At 37.5% G+C, this 19,516-nt stretch overlaps 1 protein-coding gene across 2 annotated transcripts in view; it reads left to right on the top strand.

Moving 5' to 3' along the window:
• Positions 1–3,857: 3,857 nt before the first annotated feature.
• The window catches only part of ARL13B (ADP ribosylation factor like GTPase 13B), a 70,922-nt gene continuing 55,263 nt past the window's right edge, over positions 3,858–19,516 (top strand). Inside the window, exons 1-2 of one of the 2 annotated variants that reach the window (XM_047722475.1) lie at positions 3,858–3,942; positions 4,045–4,207. In XM_047722475.1, the coding sequence (XP_047578431.1) occupies positions 4,149–4,207 (59 nt within the window). In that variant the 5' untranslated portion in view covers positions 3,858–3,942; positions 4,045–4,148. Of the gene's footprint in view, positions 4,208–19,516 lie in introns of both variants that reach the window. The other variant, XM_047722469.1, reaches the window with a different exon arrangement.

Consider the following 19,516-nt stretch of genomic DNA (forward strand, 5'->3'; position numbering starts at 1 on the left):
CAAGATAAGGAAACCACAAGCTAAGTCTAATCAATGGATGAATGAATAAAGAAAATGTGTGATATAGAGATAGATAGATATGGGTATGTCACAGTTATGTATGGCATTTGGGCATTATGCTCAGTGAAATAAGCCAGAGAAAGAGAAATACTGCATGGGATCGCTCATATGTAGAATCTTTTAAAAAAAGCAGGGAGAGAGGTGCGTGGGTGGCTCAGTCTGCTAAGTGTCTGCCTTCAGTTCAGGTCATGATCTCAGGGTCTTGGGATTGATCTCCAAGTCAGGCTCTCTGCTCAACAGGGAGCCTGCTTCTCCCTCCCCCTCTGTCCCTTCCCCCAGCTCGCGCTTGTGATCTCTTTCTCTCAATAAGTAAAATCTCTCTCTCTCTCACTCTCTTTCTCTTTTTTTGTTAAGGCAAATTCATAAAAACGAAGAATAGAATGGTCATTGCCAGGAGCTGGGGAGTAAGGAAATGGTGAGAAGTTAATAAAGGTATATAAACTACTTTATATACCCTTTCACAGCATGGTGACTATAGTTAATTATACTATATCATATACTGGAATTTGCTGAGAGGAGATCTTAAGTGTGTTCTCAAAAGATAAAAGAAAGGTAACAGTGTGAGGTGTTGGATGGATTAACTGACTTGATTGTGTGAATCATGTTTACCATGTATACATATATTAAGTCATCACACTGTCCATTTAAAATATAATTTTGTCAATTATCTCTCAATAAAGCTGGAAAAAGAAATCAAGTAACATTTAGGGTGCTAAATAATCCCTGCGGGATTAAATAAGACTCTTAGCTAGAATGACAGCAAGGTTGTTTTTATCATTCAGAATAATTTAGATTACACTGTGGTGAAATAGTCATGGCATTACAATGATTTAAGATAAGTGTTTATTGCTTACTCCTGGGAAGTTCACTGCAGGACTTTCTGGGCAGACATCTTCATTGTGTTGTCTCAGCATTCCATACTGTTTTGATTTCAAAGTTAACATAGTCTTCCACAATTTCCATTTCACTCACATTTCACTGGACAAAGGAAAGTCCCATGACTTCTAGAGGATGGGAATAACTATCTCATATGTATGGAAAAGGAAAAGAAAACTGAAAATAGTGTGCAGTGTTTATGTCTATCAAACTACTTAATGTACTGAAAAACTAGTAGTCAACTTAGTTTACTAACTGACCCAACTGTAGTTTGGCACCAGAAATGGTTGGTAAGGTATCATTCTCAAATAAGAAGTAGAGACGGGGTTGGATATATTTTGGGGGAACCAAAGGGTTGTTGAGTATAGTTCCAGAAATGCTGAAGGAACATCTACGTAATGAGTATCGTTAGACATAGGAGTAGTAACTGGATTCTCCAAGAGAACATGTTTTTAGAAAGGAATACAGTGGGATAAAGTCAGATCTTGGAAAGTACATATGGGAAGCTGAAGGTGGAATGACTACTGAGATCCAGGATAGTCCATAATTGTGAAAAGCCTAGGGAGGAAAGAGTTTTAGAAGAGTTAACTGTATTAGATGTATTAATTGATGAAAAAGAAAATGAGAACTGATTTAACAATTAGGAGATATAAGTTAATTAAAAAATGTGTTTTGAGTAGTTTGATGGGGCAGAACCCCGCTCACAGTAAATTGATAAAAAGAGTGAACAGAAAAAAAAATAGTGCTTTAGGATTTTAGTGGTAAGCCACCAGTTTAAAAAGTCAGGTTATGAAAGTAAAGAGTCAGCAGAACAGTACTAATCTGGCTCATATCTAAGGAGGAATTGTGGATCTTTTCTGCCTTGCCTTCTTAACCCCTATCCACCCTGGAAACTCCAATCAAAGATCTAGGTAAAAAATGGGGAGCAATATAGTTCAGATGCTGGATTGAGAAGAAATAATCAGACGAACAGGATTTCAGAAAAGTTGAAACATGATGTTTGTTAAAGTTGCGGGAAAGTGGTTAACCTTGGAAAAGAAAAGATAGATGTCTTCAGATATTAGAAAATGAGAAGAAACAGTTAACAGTGAGAAAAGAAAATTTGTGAAGGTATGATCTAACTTTCTTCCTTAGCACTGTAGAATAGAAGTATTACTGTGTCTGGACAGGACAGTCTGGGTAGATAAAGCATCTGGCACTGATCAAGGGAGTATTCGATTAGGAAAACCAGTACAGGTCATGCACCCTTGAGCAACTGGAAAGAAATTTGAAGTTATCAAGTCAGGACAATGAAAACAGTGAACAAGAAAACATTGTCAGGACAATGAAAACAATGAACTTTCAATTTGGAGAAAGAGGTAGGAGGAAAGGTGCTATGAATGTTTATTAGACCGGTGACACCAAATTTAAAATCTGCTATTATTTGTTAGAAACTGTACTTAAGCTTTATTTCTTTCACTTCATCATCTTAGCAACTCTGCAAAGTAGGAATTTTTATTCCCATTTTGCAGATGGGATACTTGGGTTCAGAGATGGTGAGCTGTAAGAGGTGTATATGAGTTGAATCAGGGTTACATGAATGAATAAAGAACAGAGAATAATTTTAAAACTAAATCTGTTCTGGGGCAGTGGGTTACTCAGTCGGTTAAGCGTCTGACTCTTGATTTCAGCTCAGGTCATGATCTCAAAATCCCGGGAAGAGCCCTACATAGGGCTTCATGCTCAGCTTGGAGTCTCCTTGAGATTCTCTCTCCCTCTGCTCTGCCTCCCACTCATGCACATGCATGCTCTCTCTCATTTCTAGAAATAAATAAATAAATATTAAACAACAACAACAACAACAACAACAACAACAACAACATCAAACTAAACCAAATGTGTTGTAGCAAGCCATTATTTTCCCCTGGATACACTGAGCATCCCAGGGCCCTCTCTCCTTTTACCAAAATTTGAAAAAATATATTTAAGTAGAAATGGAATGGACACACAGGTCCCTACGTATCATGTGTGCATTTTTTCCCCTACAGGAATGTACTTGCCATTTCTCCCCACTCCCCCAAAAAATATATATATATATGCAGATATTACATATCCTTGTAAATGAACTAAAACATATTAAAAAACAGCCAGCAGATCACCATCTCCATCTTGCAGAAACCGAATAGCTAACAATCTAATATTATCTAAAAATCCTAGGAAGAACATATATCAAAATGTTAATACTTGTTATTTTTGGGTGGCGAATGTGAAATTTTATTTTGTTCATCTTATTCATTTTTCATGTTTTTCACATTTTCTACAATGAACCTATTATTTCCTTTAGCACCTGGTACTTGATATTCACTCATTTTGCATTCATTTTGTATATCTCCCCACAATAAATACCATACAATTCCATTTTACATTTTATATAACAAACAGCAGTAAACATAAAGATTGAAAGTCACTGTCATCTGCATTATTAGATAGTTAGCAAATGAGTTTTCCCTTTGTTCTTAATTTGTAATAACTGCCCCAATGTATTATTTCTGTAGTTGTGCAGCCAGAGTCCGCCAGAGTCCCAGAGGGTCCCCAACCCTGCTTCATAAAACAAAAAAAAACACGCACAAGACCTGAGATCTGTGGATCTCAGTTGTGCTTAGGGACAGACGAGGAACAGCACCCTCGACGACTGGCAACACATTTTCTGCGGGTATGCAGAGAGGCCTTGCCCAAGATCTGTCTGGGATTTTTCAACTTCTCTCTGGACGCTCCGGTTGCCTAGTTACGAGAACCCCCTCCCCGCCCCGCCTCCACAGGGGAAGGGAGCCCGGCTCCTTCAGCCACTCAGCTGCCCCCACCACGGGCAGTCGCACGATGATTGGAGAAGTATGTGGGCGGTGCTTGGGGCGGGCCTTCCGCGCCTGGGAGGAACGTCAGCACGTCGACGCGGGGGTTTTCTCTGGCCGGGCTCCGCTAATCCTGTTTGGATCTGTGTATCTGCGCCTTTGGCGGGGCTGTACCTGGGCGAGGAGGCCGTTGTTCGCTCGCGGGTCCCTGGCACGGGTATCGGGGCTTGGTTTTGGGACTAGCCTCTTTAACCTCCCTCCCGACTTCTCCGCTTCACAGGTGCCTGGGAGCGACTGCGGCCCCCCGGGGCCTCTGCCCGGGGCAACCAGGGGCCCATTCTCTCTCGAGGCTCGGATGGGAGGCGGCGGGAGGTACGGCCTGGCATGTTCAGTCTGATGGCCAATTGCTGCAACTGGTTCAAGCGGTGGCGGGAGCCCGTCAGGTAAGCTGGAGCCGACTGGCTCCCTGCGGTCCTAGGGGGGAGGGACAGCTGCATCCCGAGGGACTGGTTGGGACGCTACACCTCTCCTCTGGGAAGAGGCTCAGCCGAGGGGGATGTTTTTGCTCCCAGTTTGACTTGTCCCCCCAGGAAGAGATAGGAGGATGTAGCTTTTTTGTGTAGTTGCGATTAAGTTCTCATTAGTGATGCTTACTGTTATTATTTAAATGGGTTCGAATTTCTTAAGAAGTTGTGGATTTTATGCGTGGAATTGGAAACTGTCCGTTGTATGTATTTCCTGTGACGCTAATTTAATGCGATTTTTTTTTTAAATAGAGAAGCATGGGATATAGCTTTCGTAACATCCACATATTCCTTTCAAAAACACACACAGGCACACGTACACACTCATTCACTCACTGTTTTTGAGGACTTGGGTTTGAAATCTGGCTCCACTGCTTAATAAATTATATGATTTAACCACTTTTGGCCCCACCTTCATCATATATTAAATGTGGGGTGATAGTATCTATGCCTCAGGAGTGTTGTATTAAATGAGACTAGCTAATGGAGTGTTTTCTTAACTGTAGTGTAGCTTCAGTTTTCATGTGGAATCTAGTTAAGCTTTTAATTAAGAGTCCGTTTCTTAACCTTTCATTTTGAAAGGCTAGATGTATTAAGATTTAGCACCTGCTTCTTGATATTCACTCATTTGTTGACAAAATATCATGTGCCAGGCACTATGCTAAGCAAGAGGCAGTAAAAATGATGCTTTTTAGGCTTAACCTGTTTTGTTACTCCTGATAAATAATGTTGACTTTTTAATACTTTTACTTTGGAATTAAGCCAAGGGTAAATTATAACAAAGTTTTGTTTTTCTTGTGATTTGATAAAGGTGTTGTTGTGCAGAGGAATACCGCAGAGATGACATGTCTTTCTCAGTATCCAGCGTTGCATTATGTTGATAGTTTTATTACTCGTAGTGTTAACTTTGATCACTTGGTTATTGTTGTGTCTGCCAGATTTATCAATAGTGTTTTTGAGTCAAACAGATTCATGTCTGAATCCTAGGAATTTTGGCACTTTCCCCCTATGAAGTGTGGATGATCTTTGTCTTACAGCATTTTGAGAAAGAAAATTTATGCAAGTACTTGATGCTTTGCAGGTAGCACTCAGTAAGTCATACTTCTGATCTTAGGAGACAAGTGTGTATTGGTCAGTTACTCACCCCAATTCATTTTATACTTACCAATATAGATTCCTTTCCCTTCCTCCCTTCCTGTGTTTGTGGAAGAACGGTTCATTTTCAAGGCTAATTCTGGTGGCTGTGTTCTTTAGTCCATTTTTTCCCATTTCTTGGTGAGCTTTAGTTGTTTAGCATTTTGCTAGAGATCACAGAGAAAACTTCTGGGTTACAAGAATAAATCTAACCTTTTATCCCAAAATTTATTATTCAGTTTTATCAAAAGTAGAAGTTCTCTTTCTCTTTTGTCTTCACAGCTTCACTTCTATTTTTTCTTTAGAATGTAAACAGGCTCAAGCCTCTCTTACCTAAAAAATAACCCAAAATGAATGTTTCCTATTGCTGCTGTAGCAAATTACTATTAACATAGTGACCTAAAACAACACAAATGTATTATCCCACGGTTCTGAGCTCAGAAGTCTAAAATGGATTAGAGTTGCATACCGTCTGGAGTCTCTAAGAGAGAATCTGTTTGCCTTTGCCTTTTCCAGCAAAAAAAAAAGGGGGGGGGTATGGCCTATAGTCATTGGCTTGTGGCCCCCTTCTTCCATTTTCAAAGCCAATAATGTAACATCTATCTTCTCTGATCTTTTATCAGGACTTTTAAGAGTCCCTTTTATAAGGATTCTTGTATTTACCTCTGGTCTACCAGGGTACTCCCAGGATAAGCTCCCTATCCAAGATCCTTAACTTAATCTTGTCTGGAAGATTCATTTTGCCATGTAAGGTAACAGGTTTCAGTGATTAGGTTGTAGACGTATTTGGGAAGCCATTATTCTGTGTCTACCATAATAAGCAACCCTCTGTCCCTGCAGCACTACCTTTCCCTCTCAGCCTTCACCCTAGACTAAACAGTTGGCAATAGATTACTGATAATTCACCTTCCTCTCCTCTCATGCATTCCTTAACTTCTGCATTTGAAGACTTCTGCCCAGACCCTTTAATTCAGTTTTCTCACTATAGCAGATGTTGCCTGGTTATTAAATACAGTGGATTCTTTTTAATCTCTTGGCCTCATTTGACACTTAAGATCTCTCTCTTCTTAAAATTGTCTGATTTATTTTTCCTGAATTTAAATTTTTTACCTTTCTGCCTGTTACCTTTTCTATCTCTTTTTGCCAGTTAGCCTTTCATTATCTCACTCTCAAGGCTTCCCCAGGGTTCTGTCTTCAATTCTCTTTTCTTCTGTATATTTTCCCTTTGTGGGCAGTTTCACCACATACAGTGACTCCAGTGGGCACTTAAACATTGACTCTCAAGTCCGTGTTTCCAGCACAAAGACTCATCTACCACTTGAAAATTTACATACCGCATTTCACAAGAATTCTCAATCCCAGCACATCCAAAATTGAGTTTGTATCCTCTCTCATTTCCATGCCAAATTGCTTCAGCCCTCCTTTTACCCAAGTCAAGAAAAGAAGTAATCCTAGATACCTATTTGTGCTTTGATCTCTCAAATCATCAAGTCTTTTGGTTTGTATGGGCTTAATACCACTTACAAGTCTTACACTCTTTTAGCCTTTCCATATGCACTGCTCTGTTTTAGATAAAATTTCTATTATTTCTGTCCCACATTTCTTTGACAGACTTCCTACTGTTCCCCTCTAATTAATTCTCTACACTATTGTCAGTGATCTTTTTTCCTTTTCCCTCCTGTCCAAATTCCTCATGCCAGATTTGCCGTATTTAAGTTCTCTAGTCCCTCCATTCCTCACCAAATGCTCTTCTTTTTTTGGTTGGCTGTTCCTAATCATTCCTCACATGTCAGTTGGGAGCTTCTCTTTCAGGACCCTTTCTTTGAATTCCATCTAGATTCTTTACCTTTTCGTTGTAATTGCTTAGCATCTTGTATTTGTCTCTTCTTACACATGTATTGTAATGAGATGTTTATTCATACAGTCCCGCAGAATAGCTTGTGGACAGGAGCTGTTGTTATTTAAAAATATTTAAAAGTAATGCATGTTTATTGTTATTTAAAGGTGATGAATGTTTATGTAGAACATTGAAAACACAGTTAAGCAAAAAAGTGGCATATATTAGTAACCCACTGTCTCACCCCCAAAGATTTATATTTTGGTGTAGAATCTCTTATATAACTATAAATTCTCTTTTTATTTGCTATTTTTATGCATTACCAAAAGATCTCCATTGTAAGTCAAGTTAACCATCTGATACTATACTAAATTATTAAAATATTATTGACTATATTTCCTATGCTGTATATAACATCCCCATGACTTATTTATTTTGTAACTAGAAGTTTGTACCTCTTAATCCTCTTCACTTATTTCATCTCTCCCCTCTATGGTAACCAACAGTTTGTTTTGTCTTTTGATAATAGCCAATCTGACCAGTGTGAGGTGGTATCTTAGAGTTTTGATTTGCGTTTCCCTCATGATTAGTGACACGTAGCATCCTTTCATGTGCCTGTTGACCATCTCTGTTTTGTTTAGAAAAACTTTGGTTTGGGTCCTCTGCCCATTTTTTAATCAGGTTATTTTTTTGAGTTGTGTCAAGTCATATATTATCCTAAGTTTTATACATTTGGACATTAGTCCTTTATTGGATCTATGTTTTGCAAATATCTTCTCTCATTCAGTAGTTTGCCTTTTTGTTTTGTTGATGGTTTCTATCTGTGTAAATTTTTAAACAATAAAGAGATAATAGAGAGCTAAATTGAAGCTTCGTTTTATTTTTGCTTTAACATCTTTTTGCTTCATGACATGTTTTTCATGAGCCATCTTTTTAAATAGTGTGTTGTATAGATTCACCAAAGTATGTTTAATCATTCCTGTTATTAAATATTTAGAAAATTAAAAATTTTTCACTATTGTGAACATTGTTTGGCTGGGCACCCTCCTATAAATATTTTGGAAGTGGAACTTAAGATCAAATAATGATGAGATCAAATGAAAAAGTTTAAGGTATTTGTTATATATTGCCAAATTGCTCTTCAGAAAGGCTTTCAAAAAACAAATCAATAATTATTACTCTTACCAGAAGTGTATAAGAATGCCTTTTCCCCTCAAAAAAGTGAGACTCACCACTTGTTTTTTTCAGGTTATGGGGGAAATACTGTCCGCATTTAGTTTCTATTTTTTTGATTCCTAGTAAAATTATTTTTTCTTTGGATTTTCATATTTCTTCTTTGGGAAATTTCCCGATGATTTCCTTTGCTGTTTTCCTATTGGGGCAGGTGCATTTTCTTATTGAATTTTCTGAGATTTTAAATGTATTTAAATGTATATAAATATAAATATATATAAATAATGTATATAGTAACCATTTCTCTGTAGTATATATTACAGATATTTTTCTTCCATTTGTTATATTTGTAAATTTTTTATGGTGTTTGAAGCATAAACATTTAATAATTTTTTATTCAAAGACACCATTCTTTTAGTGTAATAATTAGATTATTTTCCATTATATGTCTCCAAGATTATATTCACCTATACTTTTACCTAGTACTTTAATATTTTAATTTTAACATTTAAAGCTATTAAAATTTATTCTGTGTATAGGGAACAGCATTTGTCCTGGACGTAGAACCCAAGCCATGGTGCTTAGTATATTCAGTACCTTGTAAGTAGGTCCTCACCCTTGCATATTATTATCTATATACTCTGAACTATTATGTATGCCAGGTAGCATCTAGTTGATGGCATAGTACATATAAAATGTGATAGAACATGCAAGAGTTGAAAGATGATTTCTAAGTTTTTTAGCCAGAATAAAAGACAGGATTTTGTAAGAGGTATAATTTTACTGGGATCTTGAAGAAATTTTGTGCTTCTTAAGCTTTCCAAGGGCATGAATTCAGAAATGGCCCACCTAAGAGAAGCAGAAAATTAATATCAAGTTCAATGAGAAAAAAAATTGGCAACAAGAATAATGTAATTCTACAGTTAAAAATAAAAATATTTTCTGTTATTTAAAAAGAAAAATATAGTAAGTACTCATGTGCCTACTACCCAGATCTTACAAGTATTAACCTTTAGTTACCACATTTCATTTTCTAAAGAAATAGATAACAAATCTTTGAAGTTCCTTGCACCCTGTTCATCTCCTACCATCCCTCCCTAGAGGTAACCACTAGCTGGGAGTAGTTTCTTGTCCATCTATGTTTTCTTATGTAATAATTCAGCTTATCAATACTTTACTTCAGATTTATTGGTATATTGCTATTCACTGTTGTCAGCTGTAAAGAGACTGAGATGTTACTTAAGCACCGTGGGTTAATGCTTTTTGTACATCACTGTGGTATCTGGTAAAAGTAAACTGTGATAGATAGGGCATGTCATCTTTGCTATGAATTTTTTCAATGGTGAAACATTTAGTACCTTAATAGCCATCATTTTGTTTTTAATAAATATAACTGTGAATCCTAGAATGTTTATATAAATTGCTGAGTTTTTAATTTGTTAAGTAAGCTGTACACACAGATTAGAAAGGATTATCTGATTGCTGTATGCAGAACTGGAATGTTTTACATTTCTTTTTAAACCCCTAGGGCTTCTTGTGTATTCTTAGTAAGAAGTTTAGAATTTTAGGATAAAAAGGGACCTAGAGACATTCTGATTTAATATTTTAGAAATGAACAAATTGACACGAAGATTTTGACTTACGACTTCAGAACTAGCATATGACCTCAAGTTTGGTCCCCTTTCTATTTATTAATGGTCCATAAATTTAGATAGTGATTTTGATGTAATATTATCCTGGGCTCCACAATCTGAACTAAAATGTCAGAAAATAGTGCATTTGTACAATAAAATTACACCATAATTTTTGGGGGGGGTAAACTTTTTATTATACCGATTTTTTTGTGGTAGGTTTTTTTTCTCTCTCATACACATTTATCATTAAATGGTGTTCCCAAGTCATTTTTCCTACATGTGTTTATGCTACTTTTTAAATTTAGAACTTGCTTTATGTAGTTCTAAATATTTTCAGTAATACTCATTTGATGTGTTTAGGTTTTTTTAGTGTTTTGGTGAAATAGTTTTTTTTTTTTTTTTTTTTTTTTAAGATTTTATTTTATTTATTTGAGACAGAGAGAGAACATGGACCCAAGGAGAGGGGCAGAGAGAATGGAAGAGTGAAAAGCAGACTCTCCTCTGAGTAGGGACCTCGATGTGGGGCTTAATCCCAGGACCCTGGGATCGTGACTTGAGACAAAGGCAGCACCTAACTGACTGAACTGCCTAGGTGCCCCCAAAATAGGTTTTTTTGTTTTTTTTTTTTAAGATTTTATTTATTTATTTATTTATTTATTTATTTTTTAAAGATTTTATTTATTTATTTGACAGAGAGAGATCACAAGTAGACGGAGAGGCAGGCAGAGAGAGAGAGAGAGAGAGAGAGAGAGAAGCAGGCTCCCCGCTGAGCAGAGAGCCCGATGTGGGACTCGATCCCAGGACCCGGAGATCATGACCTGAGCCGAAGGCAGCGGCTTAACCCACTGAGCCACCCAGGCGCCCAAGATTTTATTTATTTTTTTTTGCCGGAGACTGAAACACAGTGAGAGAGGGAACACAAGTGGGGCGGGGGCGGGGTGGGGGGAGTGGGAGAGGAAGAAGCAGGCTCCCTGCTGAGTGAGAAGACTGTTGTGGGACTCTCTCCCAGGCCCCTGGGATCATGACCTGAGCTGAAGGCAGACGCTTAATGACTAAGCCACCCAGGGGCTCGAAAATAGTTTATTTTTGACTTGCAACGTATTTTTGAAGTTAGAAAAAGTTTTTATGTAGTTATCTCATTTGAAGCCTTGTCTCCTTAGTTGACAAGTTAGGAAGTTTAGAATTGTAGATGTTCAAATGATTGCAATAATGTCACTCAATAAAAATTAATAATTCAAATTCTTTCTAAGTTCAAAACTCTGGTATTATGTTGCTTATATTTCTGATATATCAAATCGTATATCTATTATATAAAAAGAGACTCTGAGAGCAAATGTATAAAACAAGCTTTTGACCCTCTTAATCCCTACTTTTAATTTTTTTTTAAGATTTTTATTTATTTATTTGACAGAGAAGAGATCACAAGCAGGCAGAGAGACAGGCAGAGAGTGGGGGGAAGCAGGCTCCCTGCTGAGCAGAGAGCCCAATGGGGGGCTCAATCCCAGGACCCTGAGACCATGACCTGAGCCGAAGGCAGAGGCTTAACCCACTGAGCCACCCAGGTGCCCCTAATTTTTTTTTTTTTTTAACTCAGAATTCTTTCACTTTTAAAAATCTTTCTCACTGTTAATTATTACCTTGAAACCTTGAGCATGTAAATGTTTTCAGAAAACTTAAGCCAGTTTGATGTAAGAAGATAATTTTTCAAAAGGATTTTATTTATTTATTTGTCAGAGAGAACACAAGCAGGGGGAGCAGCAGGCAGAGGGAAAAGCAGGCTCCCTGCCGAGTGAGAAGCTAGATGCAAGACTTGATCCAGGATCCTGGGATCATGACCTGAGCTGAAGGCAGATACTTAACCAACTGAGCCACCCAGGCATCCCAGAAGATAGATAATTTTAATTACATTCTCTAAGATTGAGCTATCACTTTTATATGAAGATTTATATAAATTAAATCCATTGTAGTACTTTATCAACTGAAAATTATATATTTTAATTTTACTTAATATTTACTCAGCAAATGGGGGAGTTAGAATATATATTATGCTATTTCATTCAGTAAAGATGCTTAATGTGTGCCCAGGACATTTGATGCTGGGGCTACAGAGTTGATTGACAAGTTCTAGTAGAGGACACTGTATGAGAAGTTGCATAAGAAAGTTAATATCTGTTTGCTGTGGTAGCTAAGAATCATCAGGAAGGACAGAAAAGATGAGGGGAGTACCTTGATTTGTAGGCCTGCTGACGAGGGCAGAAGAGGAGGCTACAGAGTTTGGGCTTAATTTTGTTTAAGGATTTTAAGCAGGATTTTAACTGCCATAGTTAGATTTTCATCAATATCATGATTAGGTTTTATTAACAGCATGCTATTCGTGCTATTCATGTTAGTATACATGTATTACATAATCTACTTTCTATTAGTTCCACGAACTAAGTTATGATTGTGATAGACCTAAATCTGTAAGGGAAACGTCATGATACTCTGATGAAAATGAGCCCTGCTACTTGGCTTCTGGTGTATATCTATGTGCATATATATAAATGTCAGTAAATTATAGGCTAAACAAAATGTTTTAAGTTATCCTTTAAAATAGTAATAATTATTACTGTTTTTACAAACCATTGTATTTAAACTTCCCATGGAAACTGCTCTTGACTAACTTTTTATGAGCACGTAGGGATGGGTAACTTGTACCTTCTCTACTTACAGGGATAATATGAATATAAATGATAGGGTAGGCTTTGAACTATTAAGACATACTATATGAATTCAAAGCATTGGATATTGCAGGGTTTGGGAAAAGATGAGAGCATTTACTACTGAGTTACTTAATTTGGGGCAATTACCAAAAAAAATTTATATTTTATAAAACTTTGCAGTATTTTATTTTATTTTATTTTTTTAAATAGATTTTATTTATTTATTTTACGGAAAGAGATCACAAGTAGACAGAGAGGCAGGCAGAGAGAGAGAGGGAAGCAGGCTCCCTGCTGAGCAGAGAGCCCAATGTGGGACTCGATCCCAGGACCCTGAGATCATGACCTGAGCCTAAGGCAGCGGCTTAACCCACTGAGCCACCCAGGCACCCTTTGCAGTATTTTATATTGTTTATCTCCTAAGCCTTCTGGATACTAGTCCCAATGGTGCCATTTCTTTAGTCTCCTCATTTCTTTCTAACTACAGTTTTAAGGGTTTCTTCAAAGGTTCTCAGGGTTCCATGCCCCCCTCGCCCCTGGCTCTTCTTCTTCATATGTTCTCCCTCAGATCTTTCATCTGTTCTCATAGTTTTAATTAACTAATTACTATGTCTCATAAACCCAAGACAGATCTCTCCTTCAGCTTCAGACTTCAGTGTGAGATGAGTGAGCACTGTCAACATGTGTAAAACTGAACCCATTCATTTTCTTCTGTAATCTGGTCCCTGCCTGTTCTGTGTTCTCATCTCATGGACTTCCTGTTTTGAATTTTATGCTGTAATAAGAATAGCTATTGGTTGAGCACTTATTTTTGTTGCACAGGCATTGAGCACTTTACTTGCGTTGTCATATTTCATTTAACCACATCCCTGTGGGATGGATGTTATTATTAACTCATTTTACTGATAAAATTCTGAGATGTTAAATAATATAGCCCAGGTCATATAGCTTGGAAGTGGCAAATCTCGGACTTGAATACAGGTCTAATACTGAGCTCTTGGCAATCTATCAGATTGCACACAATCCCTGTTATTTGTTACTAGAGCAAACTTACTATACATTTTAAAATACTGCCAAGTGCTTTCCATCTCAGCCTTTCTAGTTTGATATATAATTAATGACTGAGGGATAACTGTGATAAGAGTGAAGTGATCACTTTCAACTGCTGGGAAAGTCACATGATTAACTATTTGTTGATACTAGTTCCTAAGGTAGCGGTATTGTAGTTCTGTTGTGTGGTGATTATGTGTGCGTCTAACAAACATGTCCTCCTTTTGTGTAAGGCTGCTCTACTGAGGTGTACTCTTAACCCCTAGCTTTAGCGACTCTACGCCCTGCCAGTTCTCCTCCCCTCCTTGGTGTAGTATCTTCTCAGGCAGTGTTCTCAATCTGGAATCTCTTCATCCTACCATGCATCTTCACCTTCCCCTTGGTTGGCAAACTTTGCTGCTTGAACAGCTTAGCTGAGGCATTACCTTCTGTAAGGAGCTTCCCTGACCTTCTGTATCTCTAGGCTGGATAAAGTCCTCTTGCTCTGTATTACTCTAATATCTTGTATATATAGATGAGCATATTTAACTGTCATAGTGTCATGATGTACTAATTTTAGTTCTTCTATTTATTATTATTGTCTCCTGCCACTATCATGTAAGTTTAGTAGGGAAGAATTTCTGTATCTCTTGTTTATTTTGTACTAATATTTGTTTATGCTTTAGTCACTCTCAATAGAAGATGAGATAGAAAACCAAGTCTCAGGTATTTTTATGTCCATAATGCCTATTGTCTGACCAAATGACTTGTTTTTATTGCTAGTATCAACTTTTCCAGACACTATAAACCTAAGCACACTGTATATATATATATATTTTTTTTCAATTGAAGGGTTATGTGTTTATTTGATCAGTAATCGTAAGGTTATAAAAAGATACAGAGTGTCTTCCATCCTTCTTTTGTCGTAGGCACAGCGAACTGTTCCCAATCAGTGGTAATTTACCATATTTTAAATAGCTATAATGACATGTATATTTTAACATGTGTTAGAGTGTACGTCTTCATATTTTAAAGGGCATAGGATTTTGAGTGTTAAGTGAATGTTACCCTTTTAAATCCATTCTGTTCTGAAAGTATAAATTTAATGTTTTGTTAATCAGACATTGCAGTAATTCATGCTGTGATTTTCATTTGTACTGTTAATGTTATGTTTATTCATTAAGACTTTAATTACCTCAAATATTTAATTAAAGTCATGTTTTCAAGTATATGGTGTATGGTCTAAAAAATTAACGACTCAAGATTGCCAAAGTAAAAAAGAAATCCAGAGAGACTTATTTTGTGCCATTCTCAGCATAATTACAATTTTCCAATGTGTTGTTTTCATGTTTGAAGGACTTTTTTGTTTGAATCTGTTAGTCTATTAAAAAAGGAAAGGTTTTTTTTTTTTTTTTTTTTTAAAGATTTTATTTATTCATTTGACAGAGAGAGATCACAAGCAGGCAGAGAGGCAGGCAGAGAGAGAGGAAGAAGCAGGCTTCTGAGCAGAGAGCCTGATGCGGGGCTCAATCCCAGGACCCTGAGATCATGACCTGAGCCAAAGGCAGCACCTTAACCCGCTGAGCCACCCAGGCGCCCCGGTTTTTTTTTTTTTTTAATATTCTGAGTCATTTATTTTTGCTCACAGAAAAAAAAATTTTTTTTAATTTTTATTTTTTATAAACATATAATATATTTTTATCCCCAGGGGTACAGGTGTGTGAATCGCCAGGTTTACACACTTCACAGCACTCACCATAGCACATACCCTCCCCAGTGTCCATAACCCCACCCCCCCAAACCCCCTCCCCCCATCAACCCTCAGTTTGTTTTGTGAGATTAAGAGTTACATATGGTTTGTCTCCCTCCCAATCCCATCTTGTTTCATTTATTCTCCTACCCCCTTAACCCCCCCATGTTGCATCTCCTCTCCCTCATATCAGGGAGATCATATGATAGTTGTCTTTCTCCGATTGACTTATTTCGCTAAGCATGATACCCTCTAGTTCCATCCACGTCGTCGCAAATGGCAAGATTTCATTTCTTTTGATGGCTGCATAGTATTCCATTGTGTATATATACCACTTCTTCTTTATCCATTCGTCTGTTGATGGACATCTAGGTTCTTTCTATAGTTGGCTATTGTAGACATTGCTGCTATAAACATTCGGGTGCACGTACCCCTCCAGATCACTACGTTTGTATCTTTAGCGTAAATACCCAGCAGTGCAATTGCTGGGTAATAGGGTAGTTCTATTTTCAACATTTTGAGGAACCTCCATGCTGTTTTCCAGAGTGGTTGCACCAGCTTGCATTCCCACCAACAGTGTTGGAGGGTTCCCCTTTCTCCGCATCCTCGCCAGCATCTGTCATTTCCTGACTTGTTAATTTTAGCCATTCTGACTGGTGTGAGGTGATATCTCATTGTGGTTTTGATTTGTATTTCCCTGATGCCGAGTGATGTGGAGCACTTTTTCATGTGTCTGTTGGCCATCTGGATGTCTTCTTTGCAGAAATGTCTGTTCATGTCCTCTGCCCATTTCTTGATTGGATTATTTGTTCTTTGGGTGTTGAGTTTGCTAAGTTCTTTATAGATTTTGGACACTAGCCCTTTATCTGATATGTCATTTGCAAATATCTTCTCCCATTCTGTCAGTTGTCTTTTGGTTTTGTTCACTGTTTCCTTTGCTGTGCAAAAGCTTTTGATCTTGATAAAATCCCAAAAGTTCATTTTTGCCCTTGCTTCCCTTGCCTTTGGTGATGTTCCTAGGAAGATGTTGCTGCGGCTGAGGTCGAAGAGGTTGCTGCCTGTGTTTTCCTCGAGGATTTTGATGGATTCCTTTCTCACATTGAGATCCTTCATCCATTTTGAGTCTATTTTCGTGTGTGGTGTAAGGAAATGATCCAATTTCATTTTTCTGCATGTGGCTGTCCAATTTTCCCAACACCATTTATTGAAGAGGCTGTCTTTGTTCCATTGGACATTCTTTCCTGCTTTGTCGAAGATGAGTTGACCATAGAGTTGAGGGTCCATTTCTGGGCTCTCTATTCTGTTCCATTGATCTATGTGTCTGTTTTTGTGCCAGTACCATGCTGTCTTGATGATGACAGCTTTGTAATAGAGCTTGAAGTCCGGAATTGTGATGCCACCAACTTTGGCTTTCTTTTTCAATATTCCTTTGGCTATTCGAGGTCTTTTCTGGTTCCATATAAATTTTAGGACTATTTGTTCCATTTCTTTGAAAAAAATGGATGGTACTTTGATAGGAATTGCATTAAATGTGTAGATTGCTTTAGGTAGCATAGACATTTTCACAATATTTGTTCTTCCAATCCAGGAGCATGGAACATTTTTCCATTTCTTTGTGTCTTCCTCAATTTCTTTCATGAGTACTTTATAGTTTTCTAAGTATAGATTCTTAGCCTCTTTGGGTAGGTTTATTCCTAGGTATCTTATAGTTTTGGGTGCAGTTATAAATGGGATGGACTCCTTAATTTCTCTTTCTTCTGTCTTGTTGTTGGTGTATAGAAATGCAACTGATTTCCGTGCATTGATTTTATATCCTGACACTTTACTGAATTCCTGTACAAGTTCTAGCAGTTTTGGAGTGGAGTCTTTTGGGTTTTCCACATATAGTATCATATCATCTGCGAAGAGTGATAGTTTGACTTCTTCTTTGCCGATTTGGATGCCTTTAATTTCCTTTTGTTGTCTGATTGCTGAGGTAGGACTTCTAGCACTATGTGGAATAGCAGTGGTGATAACGGACATCCCTGCTGTGTTCCTGACCTTAGCGGAAAAGCTCTCAGTTTTTCTCCATTGAGAATGATATTTGTGGTGGGTTTTTCATAGGAGGTTTTGATAATATTGAGGTATGTGCCCTCTCTCCCTACACTTTGAAGAGTTTTGATCAGGAAGGGATGCTGTACTTTGTCAAATGCTTTTTCAGCATCTATTGAGAGTATCATATGGTTCTTGTTCTTTCTTTTATTAATGTGTTGTATCACATTGATTGATTTGCGGATGTTGAACCAACCTTGAAGCCCTGGAATAAATCCCACTTGGTCGTGGTGAATAATCCTTTTAATGTACTGTTGAATCCTATTGGCTAGTATTTTGGTGAGATTTTTCGCATCTCTGTTCATCAAGGATATTGGTCTGTAGTTCTCTTTTTTGATGGGATCCTTGTCTGGTTTTGGGATCAAGGTGATGCTGGCCTCATAAAATGAGTTTGGAAGTTTTCCTTCTATTTCTATTTTTTGAAACAGTTTCAGGAGAATAGGAATTAGTTCTTCTTTAAATGTTTGGTAGAATTCCCCTGGGAAGCTGTCTGGCCCTGGGCTTTTGTTTGTTTGGAGATTTTTGGTGACTGTTTCAATTTCCTTACTGGTTATGGGTCTGTTCAGGTTTTCTATTTCTTCCTGGTTCAGTTGTGGTAGTTTATCTGTCTCCAGGAATGCATCCATTTCTTCCAGATTGTCAAATTTGTTTGCGTAGAGTTGCTCATAGTATGTTCTTATATTTGTTTGTACTTCTTTGCTGTTGGTTGTGATCTCTTCTCTTTCATTCATGATTTTATTTATTTGGGTCCTTTCTCTTTTCTTTTTGATAAATCTGGCCAGGGGTTTATCAATCTTATTAATTCTTTCAAAGAACCAACTCCTAGTTTCGTTGATTTGCTCTATTGTTTTTTTTGTTTCTATTTCCTTGATTTCTGCTCTGATCTTTATGACTTCTCTTCTCCTGCTGGGTTTAGGGTTTCTTTCTTGTTCTTTCTCCAGCTCCTTAGGTGTAGGGTTAGGTTGTGTACTTGAGACCTTTCTTGTTTCTTTTTTTTTTTTTAATTTTTTTTTTTAAGATTTTATGTATTTATTTGTCAGAAAGAGAGAGAGAGAGAAAGCACACAAGCAGGCAGAGAGGCAGGCAGAGGTGGAGAGAGAGGCAGGCTCCCTGCTGAGCAAGGAGCCCGATGTGGGACTCGATCCCAGGACCCTGGGATCATGACCCGAGCCGAAGGCAGCGGCTTAACCCACTGAGCCACCCAGGCGTCCCACCTTTCTTGTTTCTTGAGAAAGGCTTGTACCGCTATATATTTTCCTCTCAGGACTGCCTTTGCTGTATCCCACAGATTTTGAACCGTTGTGTTTTCATTATCATTTGTTTCCATGAATTTTTTCAATTCTTCTTTAATTTCCAAAAAAGGAAAGTCTTTAAGGTAAAAAGCTCATACCCTTGGTAGCAAGCTTTAAGAGCAAATGTGTTCAAAATGTGTAATAGCAATTATTTAGAATATTTTTTTAGCTGGAATCTTGACAAGAATAGAGAGAAAACAGAAGATGCAACCTGTGTAATAGAGAATGAGAGGCCATTTCCTTAAAAAAGTCTATTTGAGGTTTTTCACTTTGGCTCATAAGGCATAAGAAAACATCAGTTCCGTGGTATTCCTGGGAACTGCTGACCTAGTTGCAGTTGGTCTTCGTTGACTTCTAGAATAAATATGGTTGCCTGCCATCTCTTCCTGTGGCTGCCTGTGCTTTCTCATGAAAACAGTAATCACACATACCTACCTAACACCTATTTTCTTGTTCTCAGGTGGGCTAGGAATTGTGGATGTTTTGTTTGCTGCTGTATACAAGGTGTTTAATAAATATTTATAGGATAAAGGAATCAAATAAGCATAATGTGGGCATTTTGTTCTCCAGTAGTAATTGTTTTGGTTCA

The sequence above is a fragment of the Lutra lutra genome, chromosome 1 (genome assembly GCF_902655055.1).
Source record: "Lutra lutra chromosome 1, mLutLut1.2, whole genome shotgun sequence".
In the NCBI taxonomy this organism is placed as follows: domain Eukaryota; kingdom Metazoa; phylum Chordata; class Mammalia; order Carnivora; family Mustelidae; genus Lutra; species Lutra lutra.